Below are 19094 nucleotides of genomic sequence, written 5' to 3'. Positions count from 1 at the left end.
TGTGCCCCGGGGCCAGGGCGGTGCCGCGAAACGGCGGCTCCCGCTCCCCGACGGGCTCTGCCTGACTCAGCCCGGCGGCTTATCAGAGGCCGAGATTGCAGCCCCACCCGCCCCGTACCCCCGGCCACCCCCGGTACCTCCCTGCCCACCGCCCACCGCCCACCGCCCCGCTGGGGGGGCATCACTCGTCTCCCCTCAGCCGCCCCACGGTGCCACCCTGCCGTCCTCGTGCGGGGGATGCCGGCACCACTGTCACCCTCAGGCAGGGGATGGGGTGCAGCTCAGGCTCCTGAAGCCCACCCAGGGGCCCAGCATGAGGGGCAGGGTCGCCGTGTCCCGCGCGGGGTGCTGGGCGGCGGGACCTTGAAGCGGGCCGGTTGGGTTAATCGTTTACAGGCTGTTTGCCTTTGTCGGCTGCAGTTGTAAACATTAAATCTGGGTATTGGTGGCTCCAAAAGCAGATCTGCTGCAAAAGCAGGTCAATTTGTCCTGGGAGCTGGGGGTACCCAGAGTTGTCTCCTGGAATGGCGAGCAGGGCTCTGCCATGGTATATGTGCCTGGCCTGCAGGGAATGTGGCAGAGAGGATGCTTGAAGTAGGGGGAGTGTGGCCATGAGGACCAGAGAGCTCCCACAGGACCATCCTGGGGGGCTGGCCCTACCTCGGTGCTGCAGTGGCCCCTGAGCTGTCCCCGGGGGATGCTCAGCTGGGGGGATGCTCAGCTGCGTGGTTGGTGCTGGTGGGGGTGAGTCCAGGCTGGACACACCTGCAGTGTTTACTTGGCAGGGCCAGGTAGAGCAAGTCCTGGGAAGCAAGGCTGTTTGGGAGGGGGGTGGGTGAAGTGCTGGAGGGCAGTATAAAGTCCAGGGCTTTGCTGGAGCGTGAGGCTGCTGCAATCCCCAAGAACTTTGTTTCTCCTGGTGCTGAGGTGAGAAGCCGGAGGGCACAGTACTACTGGTGGGGGGGTGGTGGCTACATGCCCCCCAGCTGGGCAGCACCACAGAGGCCAGGGTGGGGAGTCACAGAGGGGCTCGGCCATGGGCCAGGGAGGGCAGAGCTGGTGGTGCTGGCCCCAATGGGGGGAGCTGGGCAAGGGGCAGAGTGTGGGCATTGGTTGCTCTCCCCATAGTTTTGCTGGAGGTTCTTTGCCTGCTACTGTTTGCACAGCTCCGGGCACTCACACCCCGGGCAGAGGAGAGGAGGTGGCATTTGGGATGGCACTGTTGCCCTGCCAACCTGCAGCCCCCAGCTGGCAGGGTTTACTAGATGTGCTGCTCCACATCAGAGGCTGGCAACAAACCCCAAGGGACGTGGCCCCATCTCTGCAGGAATGGGGCACAGTGTGGTGGTGTGGCTGGGTTACCAGCCCTGAAGGGCATGGGGTGGGGTGTGAGCACAGGGACTGTTGCTCCCACCAGCATGTCCAAGCAGTAGAACAGCGTCAGTGGGCCCATCTTGGAAGAGAAGCAGAGCCCCTACAAGTGCTCAGCACCGAGGGCAGCCTCTTCCAGCACACAGCCTGCGTCACTCCAGCAGACTCTTTCCCATGTCCCCAACAGGACAGGGTACATGCAGGGAAATTCCAGTGCCCTCACAGCTGTCGCTGTCAGCACCAACCCCCCGGCAGCAGAGCTTTGAGGGCATGGCAGGACTCACAGCAGCAGCACCCAGCCCCACGGGTACCCACGGAGTGCTCAGTGCCAGACCCCTGCTCCAGTCACAGCCCTGTGCTGTCCATGCGGGATGGGCACGCGGCTGGGCTCTGCCGTGCATCCTGGGGAAGGGAAGGGACCTCCAGACAGCCCGGGTCGCCAGCCCAGCACAGCGATGTCTGTGGCGTGGTCTGTGCCATGGGCACCCCGTGGTCGGGGTGTGGTGGGGAGGTGGGAGTGGGTGCGGGTCCGAGCAGCGGGAATGCAGCACACAGGCACTTTGTTGGGCCAGGGTGGGCGGAAGTCAGGGCGTTAGATCTGAATGCTAAAGTGTGTTGTTCAGGGGCCAATAAAGGCCCCATTGTATGTAAATAGTTTATAAAGCAGCATATGACTTCCAGTGCAGGGCAGTGGCAGAGAGAGACGAGGGCAGGCGGAGCAGAGCTCTCCTGCAGGAGGCATGAGACCTTAGAGGGGCCACTGGGGGCAGCTTGCGAGGACCCTTTCTCACAGGTACGCGTTGACACGACTCTCCACACCAGGGGTGGCTGGAGGGCAGGTTCCAGCCCCACAGCCTCATGTCGGGGTGGGAAGCAGCTCCCGGGGCTGCTCAGTGCCAGTGGGAGGCTCTGGTGGGGCAGGGGTCTGTGCTTGGAGTGCGGGGTCACTTCATGCTCCCCAGGCAGGGATGGTTCTGGGAGGGTGACAATGCATGGCTGCATAGGGGGTTCCCTGGCCCTGCTCCCACAGGGAGTGGGGTGACAAAGGAAGGGATGTGCTGGTGCAGAGGAGCCCATGCTGCTCCTTGGGTGCATTCCTAGCCTAAGAACACAGCACTGGGTACAGACTGGGGGTCCCTGTGGAGGTGTGGGATCTTCGCCATCCTCTGTGGCAGCTGTGGGTTAGGATCCCTGTGCCAGCGTGGGGTGGCAGGGCCAGACGGTCTTCTGCCTGGTCTGGTCAAAATGCTGCCTTGAGCCCTGTCAGCAGCAGGAGCCACTCTGCCATCCTGCTCTCCATCCATCCTGCTGTCCACCTGCCAGGGCTGTGACAGCCAGTTGCTCCCAGGGCTGCTGCCACCGGGGCCAGGACATGGTGGCTCTCAGCCAAGGACCCTTCCTGCTCCTAACACCATCTCTCACCGCTCTCTCCTGCAGACGTGAGAAACGATGAACTGGGCCGGGCTCTACACGGTCCTGAGCGGGGTGAACCGCCATTCCACCGCCATCGGCCGCATCTGGCTCTCCGTCATCTTCATATTCCGGATAATGGTGCTGGTGGTGGCAGCTGAGAGTGTCTGGGGGGATGAGAAATCCGCCTTCACCTGCAACACCCAGCAGCCTGGCTGCAACAGTGTCTGCTACGACCACTTCTTCCCCATCTCCCACATCCGTCTGTGGGCCCTACAGCTCATCCTCGTCACCACACCAGCCCTTCTTGTAGCCATGCACGTGGCCTACCAGCAGCACCAGGAGAAGAAGCTGCTGCTGCTGACAGGGCACGGAGATGCCAAGCACATGGAAGAGGTGAAGAAGCACAAGATGCGCATCTCGGGTTCGCTGTGGTGGACGTACGTCTGCAGCGTGGTCTTCAGGCTGCTCTTCGAGGCTGTGTTCATGTACATCTTCTACATGCTCTACCCGGGCTACCAGATGATGCGGCTGGTCAAGTGCGAGGCTTATCCCTGCCCCAACACTGTTGACTGCTTCATCTCCCGGCCCACTGAGAAGACCATCTTCACCGTCTTCATGCTGGTCACCTCCAGCGTCTGCATTGTCCTCAATATGGCAGAGCTGGTCTACCTGGTGGTGCGGGCCTGTGCCCGCCGGAGCCGGCACAACTCCAACCCCTCGTCGGGGAAGAGCTCCTTCTATGGGCACAAGCATTCCTCCGAGTACAAGCAGAATGAGATCAACCAGCTGCTGACAGAGCAGGACGGTTCCCTCAAGGACATGCTGCGCCGCAACTCTGGGCTGCAGGAGAAGGGTGACCGCTGCTCTGCCTGCTAGGGCCAGCACTGTGGGGGACCCTGCCCCACAGTCGCCCCACGGCCTTGTTGCTGTCCCTGTCCCAAGGATAGCATTCCTCAGGCACCACTTGGGCTCTCCTAGATGGCCAGGAGAGCATCTTGGGCCATTAAATCTCCATTCTCAGGTGCTGCCTCCCTCCTTTCTGCTCTGGCCGGGGCATGCCGGGAGCTGGGGTGCCAGTGTGGGGTGCCCACTCCTGCGCCCAAGCCCTGGTGGGTGGCACCAAGGGCTGTGGAGGCTGCAGTGCCTGGGCTGAGCTGGGGCTGTGGTGCCCTGGCAGATAGCTTGCAGGAGCAGTGACCCCTGGGTGGCATTGATCAGTGTCCAAGGGCTTGTGCTCCCCCAGCACCAGCCCCTGCAGCCCCGAATATATTTAGAAAAGTACCCAGACCAAAAATAGAGGGAAAAGGTTTCCCCAGTGGCTGTTCCATGTGCCAGTCACAATGAAAGCCAATGGGGCATGCAGCTGCCTTGTGCCCCAATAACCCCACGCCTGCTGTTGGGTGAACGGACAGAGGAAGCCAGGCAGACCTGTCCGCACCCACTGAGGAGCTGGGGACCAGCTGGGAAGGGGCCTCGCAGCATCCTGCATCCCGGGAGCCGACAGCACGGGAGCACTGGGCTCTGCCCCACACACCCACCTACGGTGAGGAGTCCCCAGGGATCCCCTTGGTGCTTCCAGATTTCTGCTGGAGGTCTTTGCTCCCATTGCCTTCCTTTTAATGGGTTAGGGGGTCCCTTGGGATGGGGACACTGCAGGGACAGCCTTGGGTTGGGTCTGTGCACTCCTGCCCATCCGGGGGATGGGGTGGTGGTGTGGTGGGCTGTGGGGCAGCTGTGTCTGGAGGGCGGCTGTCTTGCAGGGCAGCTGTGCCATGGGGGACTGGAGCCTGCTGGGGAGGCTGCTGGAGAACGCCCAGGAGCACTCCACAGTGGTGGGGAAGGTCTGGCTCACCGTCCTCTTCATCTTCCGCATCCTGGTGCTGGGGGCAGCCGCTGAGCGGGTCTGGGGTGACGAGCTGTCTGGCTTCTCCTGCGACACGCAGCAGCCCGGCTGCCAGAACGCCTGCTATGACAGCACCTTCCCCATCTCCCATCTCCGCTTCTGGGTCCTGCAGATCATCTTTGTCTCCACCCCCAGCCTTGTGTATCTGGGCCACATCCTGCACCTGGTGCATCTGGAGGAGAAGGCACAGCAGCAAGCGGCAGCGCGGGCCGGCAGCGGGGCCAGGCGGCCGCGCCCCAGGCAGCCCCAGATCCCTGCAGGGGACACGCGGGGACGGGTCTGCATGCGGGGGGCCATCCTGAGGACCTACATCTGCAACGTTGTCTTCAAGGCTCTCTTGGAAGTGGCCTTCATTGTGGGCCAGTACGCCTTGTACGGGTTCCAGCTGAAGCCCCTCTACACCTGCAGCCGCTGGCCCTGCCCCAACACTGTCAACTGCTACATCTCCCGGCCCACTGAGAAGACCATCTTCATCCTCTTCATGCTGGGGGTGGCCTGCGTGTCCCTGCTGCTCAACCTGGTGGAGATCTACTACCTGGGTCTCACCAAGTGCCGGCAGGGGCCAGGCCCCAAGTCCCGCATCATAACCACTCCCAGTGGCCCTTTAGGGCCCCGCAGTGCCCATGTCACCCTGCCCAGGGTTGGCAGCCCCCTGGCTGCTGGCAGATCCCCCCACGGCCTGGCACCCCTGAAGAAGGCGGGAGCGTGGCTAGGGGTGGCTGGTGGGTCCCACGGGGAGATGCGAGCGGCAGACCTGGCAGTGTGAACGTGGCCTGCTGGGACGGTCAGGGATGGGGGATGCACTGGTGGCCACAGTGAAGGTTCAGTCTCCAGGCCCTGCCAGGCCCGTGACATGGATCCCGTGGCCAGCATGAGAGTTGGGCATGGCCCTGGGCACACGGCTCAGCTGCTCCCAGCACTCCTGGGAGCAGCAGGGCTGAGAGTAAAGCTGGGATGGGGGAGCAAATAAACACTCACTGCACCTCCCTTGACTCCTGCTCTGCCCACATGGCATTGCTCTCTGACTGGTCCATCCTACAGACACACTGCATGGCCAGGGCACGGCCACTGCTGGGTTGGGTTGGGTTGGGCTGCAGCCCTGTGGGCAGGTGACAGGTCAGGTGAAGTAGGGCAGGGACAGGCAGGGCATGCCAGGCTGGCGCCAGAGGGCACTGGGTCAGGGGCCATCCCAGCATGCCCAAGCTGGCAAGGTAGGAAGTGCAGGCAGCGCAGGCAGGGACAGACAGGAGTGTGGTGTACAGCAGCAGAGGGACACTGGCCATGCTCTCCTGCAATGCTCACCCTGCCCAGGGTGGGAAACTAGGGGCTGCCAAAAGTTTTCCACATCTTTATTTGAAATGAATGGTTTCCAGAGACACAGGGTTAGTTCCTACTGCCCTGGCATCACTACAACAAGTCTGGTGAGCGGCTCACTCTCCACATGGACACAGAGAACAGATGGCCCCAGGCCAGGGCCCAGAACAATATATACAGGCTCAACAGGAGACCCATGTACAGCTCAATAAAACTGACCAGAACACAAGGAGGGGCAGGAGGCAGCAGGGAGTGGCACAGCTGGAGCCAGACTTGCTCTGGGCAGGGCGGTGGCAGCCTGCTGCTTTGGAAGGGAGGGGGAGACCAGGCAGAGCTCCCTGTTTCTGCCAGCAGCTGCCCAAGCCCCTGGCTGGAGCAGAGGTTCCCACTGATGGCACCTTGCATGGGAGAGGGGACCTACACCAGGACAGGGGACAGTAGGGAAAGAGAGGCAGCACTGACCCAGACCCATCTCCATCAGTTTTCAGACAACTCAGGAAACACTGACCAAATTGAGAGAGACATCTCAGCTGCACATGAGGGAGGTGTCCCCATGGTAAGGCCAGATCTCTGCTCTCATGTTCCAGTGCCAGCTCCCTCCACTCTCTGAAGCTAACCTAAACCTCTCCCACACCTGGGAAAAGCCCTCCCCCTGACCCTACAGCTCTCAGGTAGCCTGTGGTCTATCCCTGCTGGCTTGAAACCACAATTCTGCCCCAGTAGCAGAGCTACTGTTCCTACCATACCACCTGCAGCCTCATGAGGGAATGATGAAGGAAGAGGGAAATAAAAGCTTTGGGGCCACTGGTCTGATGGTGCACTGCTGCCTTGTGAGATTCCTGCCCTGGGGCAGGGGAAGAGGGGGGGAGTGGAAGGGCTGGGGGTAGGGGGGACAAAGGTGCCCCAGGGACTCTGCCACCCCTGTGCCATGGGAACTGGCCCTGGGAAAGATGGTTCACCCAGCAGCCAAAAGGAGGAGGCAGAGCTGAGCATGAGGGCCACGTATGTAAGGGAGGCCTGTAACAAGCAGGATGGGATGTCCAAGTCTGGTAATGATGAAGGGACAGCACTGCTGCAGCACCATCCCCTCCCGTGCTGCACGGCCCCTGCCCTGCAGCGGGAGGCAGGAAGATGGGGTGTCCAGGGTTGGAGCGCAGCCAGCCCAGCAGCACCTCGCTCTTAGTCCATGTCATCCTCCAGGCTGCTGAGCCGACTGTGCTCCTCGTAGATCTCCCTGACGGCCAGGATGCGGTTCAGCATGCTCTCCATCATGCTGCGGTCCATGGGGATCACCGAGTACCACAGCGGGGACTCGGCGATGCAGGACCGCTCGGGCTGCAGGTAGAACACGTCGTTGCGGTTCCGCAGACTCTCGGGGCTGCAAAGGGAGAGCAAGGTCAGACCTGAGGGGTCTCAGCTTCAGGGGCTCAGCCAGCCTGGCCTGCTGTCATGGTTAGCAAGGGGGGCTCAAGGCTTGCCACAGCCTCTCATCACTCAGCAGGATGAGGACACAAACTGAGCCTGCTGCTCCTTGCTCAGGACCAAAACCCCTAACCACCCAAGCACCTGGACTCATATGGCACGCTCCTGCCAGTCTGGAGAAAGGCAAGAAGTGGAAAAGGCCAGAGAGAAGCATTTTCTCAACCGTGATCTACACATGCAGCACAGACCTTGTGCAAGGCTTCAAGTTCATGTACAAACATATGGAGAGCAGCAGTCACTCCACATGGTCCCACTAAAACTGAGTGGTGGCCCCAAAATGGCACATGTCCCTTCTCCAGAGAAAGCCTCACCATTTGGAGAGATAGAACTCATAGAACTTGACTGGGCATCGGAGGGGGTTCATCCTGTTCTCCCGCTGCTCCAACATCGGTACCTCCTCCTCACGCTTCCGTTTTCCAGAGCCACCATCTGCAGAGGGGGAAGAGAGCTGGATCATGGCTGTATCCCAACAGGGGAAGCAGGGGGAGGGACAGAGATGTTCCCTCAGGCCCTACCTCGGCTTTTCTTCTGCTTGGCAGGAGCATAGTAGCGGATGCTCACCACCTTTGTCACGCCACGGGCAGTGGTGCACTTGCGGGACTGGCGCACCACGTTGGTGAAGGAGAGCTGCATGTGCTCCTCCGCTGTCTGTAGCCCGAAGAACTTAGTATTGAAGAACATGAGGGTGTTCAGCAGCACAAAGGGTGAGTAAACACCCAGCTGTTTGCACTCCCAGAGGTGCTCCTCCTCGACACGGGAGAAAACAGTGTCTGCAACACACAGAGGAAGAACTGGGTCACATCAACAGCAGCCTTACGGCAATTCCTTCATCCTGCCCAGAAATCTGTGGAAGACTGACACTTCACAACATCTTTTTTTCCGTAAGGTTACTCCTCCAGAGCCATCAGCAGAACTAGATGCTGGCTCCGCCACAAGCCACCCCAGATCACAGCCAAACCACAGACAAGAACCCAAATTAATTCTAATTGCTCATCACTATAGATGGCCACAGAGCGATCTCCAGGTCAGTGCTCCACCACACTCAGTGAGAGATGAAGGAAAAGCAGCAGGCAGAAGAGACACAGCCAGCTCCTGCCTAAATACACAGGTCTGGAGCCAAATGCTTCTGCCTGGGACAGCCAATATGCAGAGGTAAGGCTGGATCTTTGACTGACAAGACACAGCAGGGAAGGCACCTCAGAACACAGCATCATGAAAAGCCTCTGCAGAGCTCTAAGTTAAGTCCATTCAGAAGGCAGCAGCACAGCGACCTTGGCCAAGGCTTAGCACAGTGTGCAGGGCTCACCCATGTGCTGGGAACACAAAGACATGTGCCAGTGTGCCCCCTGGGTTGGCATCCTCTTTGCCAAAGGGTGGAGACATCACTGTGAAGTGTTGCAAAGATTCAAACTGTCCCAGGAAAGAAAGCATGTGTGCTCTGCTCTCAGTTATGCTGACTGTGGGCTACAGAAGCTGCTGAGGCGTAAACCACACTGGCCCTGCTGTCAGTTTTGGGTCAGCCTGACCCCAAGACACAGCAGGACTGTGCTGCCTACACCAAGAAAGAGGGTTGAGACTGGGGGAACACGATCAGACCAGAGGATCCCAGGCTAGGAGCACAAACTGGGTATGTGTGGTGACTGAGGGTACTCAGAAGACACGTACTATTTGGTAAGACTGTGGGTTGCCAGCCGCTCAGGGACTTGTTCAGCTCCTGCACGAAGGTCAGGTAGTAAAGGTCTGTAAATATATTCACCATACGATTGTTCTCGAGCAGGTACTAGAAAGGACAGAACACACAGTCAAGAGAAATACAGCAGCACCTGGAATGCAAACCCTCCCCAGAGAACCCAGGGCACACATGCAGAGCACCCTTCCTTGTGCCACCAGAGCTGCAGGGCAGACACTTCTGAGAGCTGCAAGGAAAACCTTGGGGCATGACAAAGGAGACTTGGCAATGAAGAAGGGAATGAGTTTGGGGAGATCTCCCAGCCCTCCTCAAGGATGTGCAGGAAGGGTGTGAGGCTGGGAAATAGCTGACACTCTACACTCTGGGCTTGGAAACAAAGGCCAAACCAGGTGGGCTGCTGTCCTGGGGTGAGGCAATGAAGGTGAGTCCAGTGAGCCTCTCTGGGTCCCCAGGAAGCAGAATGAAGGGTAAAAGCTCCCCCTACCAGTTCTGACCCCAAGTCTGGCTGTGGAGGACTGGAGGGCAGCAAGGCCTCCCTCACCTGCTGGATGCCAAGGCAGAGGTAATAGATGCTGTCGGGTTCATAGCGCTCCCCGTTGGGCCGTGTTATCTCCTTGACAAACTGGGCCAGGCCATAGTTGAGCTCAGCTGCTGAGCAGGCTAAGATGTCCTCCTTGATCCTCATGGGCTTGGCTGCGGAGACAAGCACAGCAGCCTCAGACAACAGCAGCCTGCAAGGTCAGGAGCACCTCAGCACCCTGAGATCCAGCTTCTGGGAGGTCTCTGCCACTCCACTGCATCCACACAAGGCACTTACGGCCAAAGCGTAGCTCCTCTCCCTTGCTGGTCTCTCCTCCTGCGTACTTGGCTTGCACCCAGGACTTCCAGGCATTCACTCCATACGAGTAGTTCAGGACTGTACAGCTGGGCTGGCTGCTCATTGAGTCCCGGGAACAGCTTTCAGAAAGCACCAGGCGCTTCTGCCCCTGCAGAGAGGTGTACTGTGAGACCGGGCACCTACCTGGGACAGGTGCAAGAGTTGTGGCCATCCCTCAGACCTGTGACTGCAGTGTGTGACTCCCAGTGTGTCTGTGCCCACGCCAGCAGGCACCCTTCTGCTGACAGCCAAGCCAACAAGGCCCATTAGTTATGACGGCCAGAGGAACGAGACCAGCTCTCACATGACCTGTAGCATTCAAAGCTCCTCCAAAGTATTTCCATTCAAGGAGTGGCCCACAGGCCAAGCATGTTCAGAGGGGAGAGGGTACAACCTCCCCAGCACACCAAAGCCTCTGGCACATTTCACCTCCTACATCCCAGATGGTAGCTCCAAGCCCAAAGAGCTTTAAGCAGGCAGCACCCACAGAGAGCTCACCTTTCGGACAGCTCGAGGCAGATCTTGCTCTGTGGACACATCATCTGGTCCCACCAGCCCACAGTCAAAGAGGAAGTCCACACTGGGGTTGATGTCTAGAGGGTCTGAAAGGAAACACAGGTAGAAGGGCTCAGCTGAGACTTCTCATCCTGTCCCCTGTGCTGGCAAGTGTTTTACATACAGCAAGATGAAGCAAGGACACTTCACACCCCCCACCACTGTCTCGCATGAACTTTAGCCACAGCACAACAAAGGAAATATGTTTCTGGCAGGTGATGCTAAGCTCTCTCAGAATAACCAGAGCCCTACATTTTTCCCCTCTGACAGTTTTTTGTTTGCTTGTTTTTCAAAGCTGAGGAACATTCCTAATGCCCTTGTACCAGGTCAGTACTGTGGACAGCCTGGCACAGGCACCTCAATTCTATCCTTTGCTGCTACCACCCTGCCCAGCACTGCTGTGCTTCTGTGAGTCCCTGTCTCCTCTTCCACCTTCTGCCTGATAATGGACATTCAGCAATTTTGCCACTTCCAGGATGTCATGCTTTGTCCAGGTCTCTTGCCTTGCTGGCTCCTCTGGAATCATCATCCATAAGCACACCAGTGCTGCTGCTGCCCTGCTCTCTGTGCTGTTAAAACCAGCTTCTCATTCCCCCTTCTCTGCAGACCTATATTCTCACCAGGTAAGTGAGAAGTGGTGGTCCCCTTACCCTTGCTGCAAGCAGTCATCTGCAAGGCTCAGCCCTAGGCCTGGTCAGTCAGAGGGCATGGGGAGGTAAATTCACACAGCTCTTAGAGCTGCTGGCAACAGCTGGTTGAGGGTACTGGGAGGACCCTGCTGCAGCACAAGCAGCCCTGCACACCTGCTTCCCCCAGCTCTTACTCTTAGGGAAGTCAGCCTCCAGATCCTGGCCCGGCTCATCGAGGACATTTGCCATCTTGACAGCCATAGCCAACACATCGTCCCGTGCTGGTCCGAACAGATCACAGTCCTCCAGGAGACCCTCTGCACTCTGGTTACTCACCAGGTCTGCAAGGCAAAAGCAGTTCATAAACCCAGCTGTTTTCCCTGTGACAGCTGGGAAACGAAGTTGGGCTCCCTGCATGCAGCACAGTCCTGTGCTCAGAGCAGCCCCACGACACCTGCACTGCCCAGCTTTCTCTGGACGGCAAGACATTGGATGTTTGTCACCTCCCCAGCCACAACCCTCATCACTGGGGGTGAGGGTCAGCACTGCTAGTTTTCTAGCTAGTAAGTTGCTTTAGGAAAGAGCCTGAACAAACTAACAGTGCACCCCCAAAAGTGGCAGACAGTGCTCCCTGCTGCAGCTCTTCCCTTTTGGTAGCTCCTCAGCAGAAGCTGAGGAATTGTTATTCCCTGCTTACTTTTTTGAGAGGCTTTGGAGAGCTGCAATCCAGGCAGGTGTTTTAGCTCCAAGAGCCAGCAAACCTCCCTTGATCCCAGCTGTTGGGCCAGACCAAGCCATGGTAGAACCTACCACACAGGTCCGAGGAGGCCTTGTCTAGTTCCTCAGCCTCTGCAATCATCTCAGCCATGGCCAGGATGTCAGCTTCCAGGGGATTGGAGGGGATCTTCACTTTCAGTTCCTCAATGGTCTCCACAATCTTCTCTGTGCTTTCCAGGGTGGTGGGCAGGAACATTGGCACAGGCACCTGTAGACAGCAGCACACCAAGCAGAAAACTGACACTCAGAAGATTGACACAAAAGCAGAGGCAGGAGAAGAGGATAAACAGAGAAGAAGAGAGGCTGCAGCAAGGCAGGATCAAGACAGTAGGAGAACAGGAGCAGGTGAAGTGCATTGCTTACCGGGACAGGCATGGAGAAAGGCACAGGTACTTTCTGGCAGTACATATGCATAGGCACAGGCACGAAGATCGGGACGGGGATTGGCAATACAACCACCTGGGGCTTCCAGTCAGCCTCTGACAAGAGCAAAAGTACATCAGTGAGCTTGATCCCAGAAGCTCCTCCACCCAGCCCTGCCACACACTGACATGCCCCCAGCCATCCAGCACCGCAGCCCTTCCAGCCACCAGCTTCTATGATTTACGGACAGAGCTGGAGCAGCAGCAAGAGGCTTGCCTTAGCCAGAAGTGCAAGTCCTGCTCTTATGTAACCCTGCCAAGAGGTCCAGTTGCCTTGCACATGCTGGAGACCACACACACATGGCCAACATGAGCTACAGAGTGGAACATGCTCAACAGATGGCCCTCGGACAAGCTAACAATCTCCAGAGCAACAGGAGTTGTCCCACAAGAAGTGGGATCATGCTACAGAGCTCTTTGCATCTCTCCTTTTGCTGATGATGGGAATGGGCTCCCTGCCTCCAGCCCTGCCACATGTGCCCTGCACCTGCCCACAGACTCCTCAGCATGGTGCCAAACACACTTTGTGCAGCGTTTCAAGCTGGATGCAGAGTCTGGAGCAGGGATGTGCCCCTTGCCTTTCCAAAATGCCCCTGTAATCCTGCAGTTATGTCTTGTTTTCCTACCTGTCTGACATCCTTTGGACTTCATTTCTAACTTGCAGGAAACGCCCCGGTTCTGCATCAGTGGTTTGCACATGGCAGCTTTGTTTTTCCGAGGGGTGGCTGGAACCACTGGTGGGGCGGGAGGCGGCGCAGCTGAAGATGTCTGGGCTGAGGAGGCCTTTGCTGACAGCTGAGGAAATGCAGAAAGCAGGAGGTTGATGTTCACCTAAGGCAGCACAACTTCTTTCCTACTACAGCTACAGCTGGAGTGACTCCCAAAGCACCTCCTGCGGCCTGGCAGTCCCCAACACACACGTGGACGCTCCCACGGTCAGGCCTGGACAAAGGACTGCCAAGCTGCTCCTGGCAGGCAGCAAACCTGTGTGGTGTCCCTGCTGTGCCAGGAGTCTGGCACTGGTGGCTCCTATCCCACGGGGCAGAGGGAACAGTGGGACAGTGACTAAACCCAGGCACAGAAAAGCACCATGCAAAAGAAGCCAGCGCCACTGTGTCAGGTTATTCTGGAGTTCATCAACTCCTAGAGAATGGTTATTCTTCCCCCTTGCAGGACTTATGCTGATACTGCCCTCCCTAGAAGCTCTTATGAGCTCCCACTATCTAGACATCTTAAAATTCATTGATTGTAGAAGAACGAAATCTCCCTGAGCAATGGCAGAACTGTTCTCTCTTTGTGCTATCTTGCAAACTCCTACCTCCAATGGGTCTTACCATGTTAGTCTCTGTCTTCTGTGGGGAAGGGACAGCTGGTTTTGGATCTGAAGTCTGACCTGTAAGAGAAAGCAACAACTCTTGAGTTCAAGAGCTCCTGGGCCAATGTGTCCCACTGCTGGGACTGGAGGTACCAGCAGCCAGAGAGCAGGGACAGGCTCCCCAGAAACTCCTCCTGGCCACTCCAGGAATAGTCAATGTTTCCACAATCTCTAGCCCTAGCAGCTCAGAAGACACTACAACTCCAAAATCAAGTTACTCCCATGTCATTTTGTGCTCACCTGCAGTCCATCCCATCCCCATCACAGCAGGTCAGGAGAAATCCCAGCCCCTTGTTGAGAGAGGAATCCAGGGCTCTATTCCCAGCTCTGCCTATTGGCTTGCTGTACCGAGCCATGGCCCCTCCCTGTGCCTCCATATCCCTGCTACAAATATCTTGGCAAAGTGCTTCGAGATCCCTAGGAAGAAGGTGACAGAGCTATCAGTAGCATTATGAGATATTTCAGAAAGCAGAGAGACAGCTTTGCCCTAGCCCTAGGGATGCAGTATATTCCCCTAAGGAAAGAAGGGATCACCTACAGATAAGAGGTGCATGTGGCAGGCAGTCTCAGGTGGTGACAGTATCACCCTACCTTGGATGATAATTCCAGCTCATTTGCTCTGCAGAGAACCTGCACCCATCTCAAAGGCCTATGAGCTAACAGAGCACCTTCATCCCAGCCTCCAGTGAGCCCTGGTTACCCATGTGGCTGCCAAAAACATCTGCCTTCTACAGCACTGACTAACTGTGGGCCATGCATGGAGGAGATACCTGCCAGGAAAGCAGCAGGTCTCAGCACCCAAAGGCAGTGGCGGGTCCATTTGCATCTCCTACACACAGACTGGCTCTTCAGGAAAGACCCAGATTCCTAGAGGTCCAACACACAGACCATGGACTGTGCAGATTTCCTCTGTCCTAAGGAAATGCAGGACAGCTCTTGTGCAACTGGAGGCCTGGCAGGCTCCACTTGCTGGCCACCACAGCGGAAAACAGGCAAGTTCCAGCTGGAGGAAGCTTCCTAGTCTGCAGCTAAGCATTCAGCCATAGGTTCTGCAGCAGTTTCAGAGTCCAAGAACTCACCCTGACAGCCCAAAGTGGATGGGCAGCAGGTCCAGGTAGGAAACATCAGTGGTTTGACTGAGAAAAGACAAGCTATGGTGCATGAGCAGAATTTCTGCTGCAGCAAAATCAAAAGCAAACATGATTGCCCCATAGGCCAATGATTTAGGACTAAGAAAACAAGATTCTCCTGCCACAAAGCTCCATGTGTCCAGGTTTCCAGGAACACTGTGGCTTGTTCTTTACTCTCATCCCAATACCAACAAAGAGCTGTCAAGGCATGCCTGCCCCATCAGTGACTTCTGACCCTCTACCCTCTCCAGTTGGGTGCAGAGCCAGTTCCCCTTGGAAGTGTTTGGGCACAGTTTTGTAGCAGAAGCTCCTCAATCCTGCATTACATGGACTGTTCCTAGCAAAAGAATAGCTGCTTATATGATCAGCAACAAGCAGTCTCAAGATCACTAAGCTGGTAGCAGCCACTGGGTCACGGGAATTAAAGGTTCTAGGCAACCACTGGCTGCAACAGAATAACAAGTAGTCAACAGCTCTGCCCACGATGGGCCTGAAATCCAGGCAGTCCCTTGTGAGCTGGCGATGCAGCTGCCAGGTCCACAGGACACCCTGACTGCACCAGGCAAAGCTGCTCCTCATCATGAGCTGACAAGCTGCTCCTCCTCAAATTCCCTGCACAGCACAGTGGGCTGGAAAGCTCTCTGTGTAAGCAGGTCCTTGGCTCCAGCACCCTTCCTTTCCAAACTCAGCAGTATGCCACAGTCCTGGGGCAAGGGTGTCCATGGCTATCCCACATCTGGGTGTGCCAGAACACACAGAGGGCCCAGTGCCACCAGCAGCATTCACCAAGCACAGCAGCTGCTGGGGCAGCCTGGAGCTTGTGCTCAGCTGAGCACTCACTACTGATGAAGGGCTTTTCCTTGGCTCCCTCAGAGTCCTCACAGGGGGCACAGAGAGGCAGCTGTGGCACAGTGGAGGGTGATGCCCCACATACCAAGAAGCAAAATTCTTGGAGCTTTCCAGAGATGTGGTACAGGAGGCCTGAGACTCTCATGATTGGTGGTGGTGGAGAAGGTACTTCTGAGTCTTGTGGTCCATGGCTCCAAGTAGCAAGGTCCAATGGCTAAACGTGAAACATGGTTCCCTCTGCAGGCAGAGTTTGCCACTGTGCCTGTGTTGCAAAAGCAGTGTTATTGGTCCCTCACAAGTGACATGCCTTGAAAGCAGAGGACAAATGCAACAGGATGGCTAGGGCTGTGGAATCACTTGGTGAGCTACAGGAACCAGCAAGTTTAACATCTCTTCTTCTCCTGGGCAGCAGAACACTGTAAACTATCAAGCAGACTTCCCATGGGCACCCTTGTGCCAGCAGAAACCAACAGTTCCTTATCCAGGTCACTCCAGTGTCCTGCCACTTGAGCTGTCACCTCACACAGCTTTTTATGGAATGTGGCTCTTGGAAGGCAGGTTGGGACTCCCCTAGCTGGGAGAACCTGCTGCTTCTGGAGAAGCAGCTCTGCTTTACTATCTAAGCAGCAGCGACATCTGGAGCTTCCCCCATCTTACAATCAGCCCACAGGAGAGGAACTAGAAGAGTCTGGAGATGGATGATGAGGTCTCTCACGTGAAGGTCCTTGTCTTGGTTTCCCCTCCTTGGCACATCCTAGCCAGGGTTTTACACTTCATGAAATCCCAGGGAAGGCAGCAAAGCCCTGAACCTGCAGCGCAGGTATGTGTTGGAGCTTGATACACTGAAGGAAGTCCCACCATAAACTGCAGGCATCTTAACTAGATCCCACAGATTACCAAGGACATCGTGGCCTACGCCAGACCAAGCAGAATGAGATCATGCAAAAGTCCAAGGGCCAAGCGATGTCTTGTCACTCACTACGAGCACCTTCCATCCTGAGGGATCCCAAAGCACTTTGCAATCTTGCATAAGCAACTGGCTCAAGTTAATGACAGGAAATGGGGCAACAGGCAGCGAAAATCTCCTCTCCAGCTGGAACTCCATGGATGCAGAATGGGGTTATCTGGGGGACAGGGTTGGCAACTCCCCAAAGCTGCAGTGAACTTTGGGTAAATGGTAGGACTCCAATCTAACATCACAAGACAAGAGTGCCTCCAGCAGCTCAGTGCTCCCTCAAGACCGTTCTAGGTTCAGCTCTGGCTGAGGAGAGCCCACCTACAGCGTCACCAGCACCACTTCCTGCAGCACCCTTCTTTGTCCTTGAATGCTTCCCATCCAAGCACTGACCTGGCCCAATCCAGATTAGCTTATGAGATCTGAGAAGGTCACAGCTCGGAGGTGGTGTGGGGCTGCAGGTGGATTGTCATGCCAAACCACGCTGTCCCCTAACCCTGTAAATCGAGCTCTCCGCTGGCAACTTGAGGATGTTAAATCCCTGAGTATCCTCGCTAAGTGTGAGCTACAGGCAGCACGCTGGCACCGGCTCCTCCCGTCTGGGCCCTGTGTGTCATAGAACCATAGATGTTAGAGATGGAGAAGCCCATTAGGTCCCACTCCGTCCTTTCCCCCCCAAGGGCCAGTGCAGGATTGTTCCCTAGCGTCTCCTCCAGTCCCAAGCAGGAAGCTTCCACCCCTGCTGTTCAGTCTTCCCTGTGTCTCTCAGACTGAGCTATGCAGGTCCCCTCCCTCCCTCCTACTCACTGTTCAGCAGGCTCTCGGGCCCCTTCTGCGTGTCCAGGTTGGGCTGGTTCTGTTGATTGTAAAATCGCAGCAGACACTGCTGGTTGCAGAAGTGTTTGATTTGCCCCCGCCAGTGGATGGTTTCCAGCAGCTTCCCCTGACGCTTGCAGGCATGGCACCGAGCTGCCTAAAGCCCGCATCAGCAGGAGAGAAACAACGAGTAACTAACCACACCCCCTCCGAGTGCAACACAACTCTCCAGTGAAAGGTGCACATAGCAAGGTGCTGTGAGCTTCCCCACAGCAGTGCCCTGCCAGTGCCAGCCAGGGACTCCAGCGGTGCGAACTTCTCACAGCAGCACTAGCCGCGGATCCAGCACTGTGAGCTTCCTCAGTGCAGTGCTCTGTCTGGCAGGATCAGCTGGGGACTCCAGCTACGTGAGCTTCCCCGTAGCAGTGTCCCGTCATTGCCAGGCAGGACTCCAGCAGTGCCAGGTTCTCCGCAGCAGTGCCAGCCAGACTCCAGCAGTGCGAACTTCCTCAGTGCAATGCCCACTTATCTGGGTGCCGTGCCCACCACAGCACTTAGCACAAGCTGCCAGTGCCAATACTGACCTTGAAGTACCAGAGCAAGTATTTGCTTTTGCAGTCTTCACTACAGAAGTCCCAGGTGCTGCCCTCCAGCTGCTCGGTGACCGCCCGCTGGCAGGTCTGAGAACAGTAGGTGCAGGTGATGCAGCACAGGCCCAGGTTCTTGGTGAAATCCTGTTTGTAAAGAAGCACACACCCTGCGGAGAAACAATAGGAGTGAAACCTTCCCAGGATGAACTGGGGGCCTCCCTGACCCAAACATGACCAAAATCCAGGTCTGCGGAGACAACAGAGCACACGCAACACACTGTAGGGAACAATCCAGCACTGGCCCCTGGGGCTGGGATAAGATGGGACCTCATGGGGACTTGCCATCTCTCACCTCCATGCTTCTAGGAAGAGTCTGACTCCAACCTCCTGTGTGCAGGAACCCAGCAGGCAGGGCAAGGCCAGGTCAGGCCAGCCCAGACGCAAGAGCGTAGAAGTGCATGATGACAGGAGGAGCGGAGCTGCCACCTGCTGTCTCCCCAGCCCCCAGAGAGAGAAAAGCTGTGAGAAGGCCCTCCCCAAGGACACAATGAACGGTAAAGATCTAGCCCTAGGGCCTGGCTGGACAGCAAGCCATCCCCACAACAGTCCTCCCTTCACTGCACGGCAAGGCTCTTGCCCCAGGGCCTGGCTAAGACAATCTCCCCTCTGTTCCTCTCCATGCTCTCTTCTCCTCCCCCAGCATGGGCTGGCATGGGGGCTCTGCCTTTCCCATGCCTTCCCCAAGTACCTTCGCTGCAGAAGTTCTTCTCCACTCCAGAGAAACGGATCTTCTCATGCAGCAGTTTCTCCTGCTTGCAGTGCTCACACTGGGACACCACCCCACGCAGCCGCTTGAAGTCCTCGCAGCAGTCCTTGCAGCAGAACTGATACACCTTGTCCTGCCAAAGAGACCGCTGCCAGGTCAGCCAGGCTGGCAGGAGGTTCC

The 19094-nt window shown here is 57.0% G+C and overlaps 3 protein-coding genes across 8 annotated transcripts in view; 2 read left to right on the top strand and 1 right to left on the bottom strand.

Annotated features, from left to right (window-relative positions):
• The first annotated feature begins 801 nt into the window (after positions 1 to 801).
• On the top strand, positions 802 to 3804 carry GJB1 (gap junction protein beta 1). 2 transcript variants are annotated; one of them, XM_051789465.1, is made up of 3 exons: positions 893 to 927; positions 2053 to 2164; positions 2809 to 3804. In XM_051789465.1, exon 3 carries the CDS (start codon positions 2821 to 2823, stop codon positions 3658 to 3660), a length of 840 nt encoding a protein of 279 aa, XP_051645425.1. In that variant the 5' UTR covers positions 893 to 927; positions 2053 to 2164; positions 2809 to 2820; the 3' UTR covers positions 3661 to 3804. The 2 variants fall into 2 exon arrangements, with proteins under 2 accessions (XP_051645417.1, XP_051645425.1); XM_051789457.1 differs by lacking the exon at positions 2053 to 2164 and having other exon boundaries at positions 802 to 927.
• A 128-nt stretch (positions 3805 to 3932) lies between these two features.
• On the top strand, positions 3933 to 5898 carry LOC127471921 (gap junction alpha-3 protein-like). Its single transcript, XM_051789444.1, has one exon. The coding sequence runs from the start codon at positions 4485 to 4487 to the stop codon at positions 5451 to 5453; it is 969 nt and encodes a 322-aa protein (XP_051645404.1). The 5' UTR covers positions 3933 to 4484; the 3' UTR covers positions 5454 to 5898.
• Positions 5899 to 6021: 123 nt separating this feature from the next.
• ZMYM3 (zinc finger MYM-type containing 3) overlaps positions 6022 to 19094 on the bottom strand; it is a 32724-nt gene continuing 19651 nt past the window's right edge. For 4 of the 5 annotated variants that reach the window (XM_051789296.1, XM_051789276.1, XM_051789286.1 and 1 more), the window contains 15 exons: positions 18897 to 19047; positions 18143 to 18315; positions 17550 to 17715; positions 13768 to 13826; positions 13060 to 13228; positions 12375 to 12490; positions 12045 to 12219; positions 11429 to 11575; positions 10549 to 10652; positions 9991 to 10159; positions 9715 to 9866; positions 9149 to 9263; positions 7999 to 8253; positions 7795 to 7912; positions 6022 to 7379 (listed from right to left, as the gene is read on the bottom strand). In XM_051789296.1, coding sequence (XP_051645256.1) covers positions 7181 to 7379; positions 7795 to 7912; positions 7999 to 8253; positions 9149 to 9263; positions 9715 to 9866; positions 9991 to 10159; positions 10549 to 10652; positions 11429 to 11575; positions 12045 to 12219; positions 12375 to 12490; positions 13060 to 13228; positions 13768 to 13826; positions 17550 to 17715; positions 18143 to 18315; positions 18897 to 19047 — 2268 coding nt within the window. In that variant the 3' untranslated portion in view covers positions 6022 to 7180. The remainder of the gene's footprint in view (positions 7380 to 7794; positions 7913 to 7998; positions 8254 to 9148; positions 9264 to 9714; positions 9867 to 9990; positions 10160 to 10548; positions 10653 to 11428; positions 11576 to 12044; positions 12220 to 12374; positions 12491 to 13059; positions 13229 to 13767; positions 13827 to 17549; positions 17716 to 18142; positions 18316 to 18896; positions 19048 to 19094) is intronic. The other variant, XM_051789306.1, reaches the window with a different exon arrangement.

This window comes from Manacus candei, unplaced genomic scaffold (genome assembly GCF_025592945.1).
Source record: "Manacus candei isolate 608988 ecotype Guabito, Panama unplaced genomic scaffold, ASM2559294v1 h1tg000003l, whole genome shotgun sequence".
Taxonomy (NCBI): domain Eukaryota; kingdom Metazoa; phylum Chordata; class Aves; order Passeriformes; family Pipridae; genus Manacus; species Manacus candei.
Note: the sequence above shows the minus strand (reverse complement) of the source record. Positions and strands in the feature narration are given on the sequence as shown.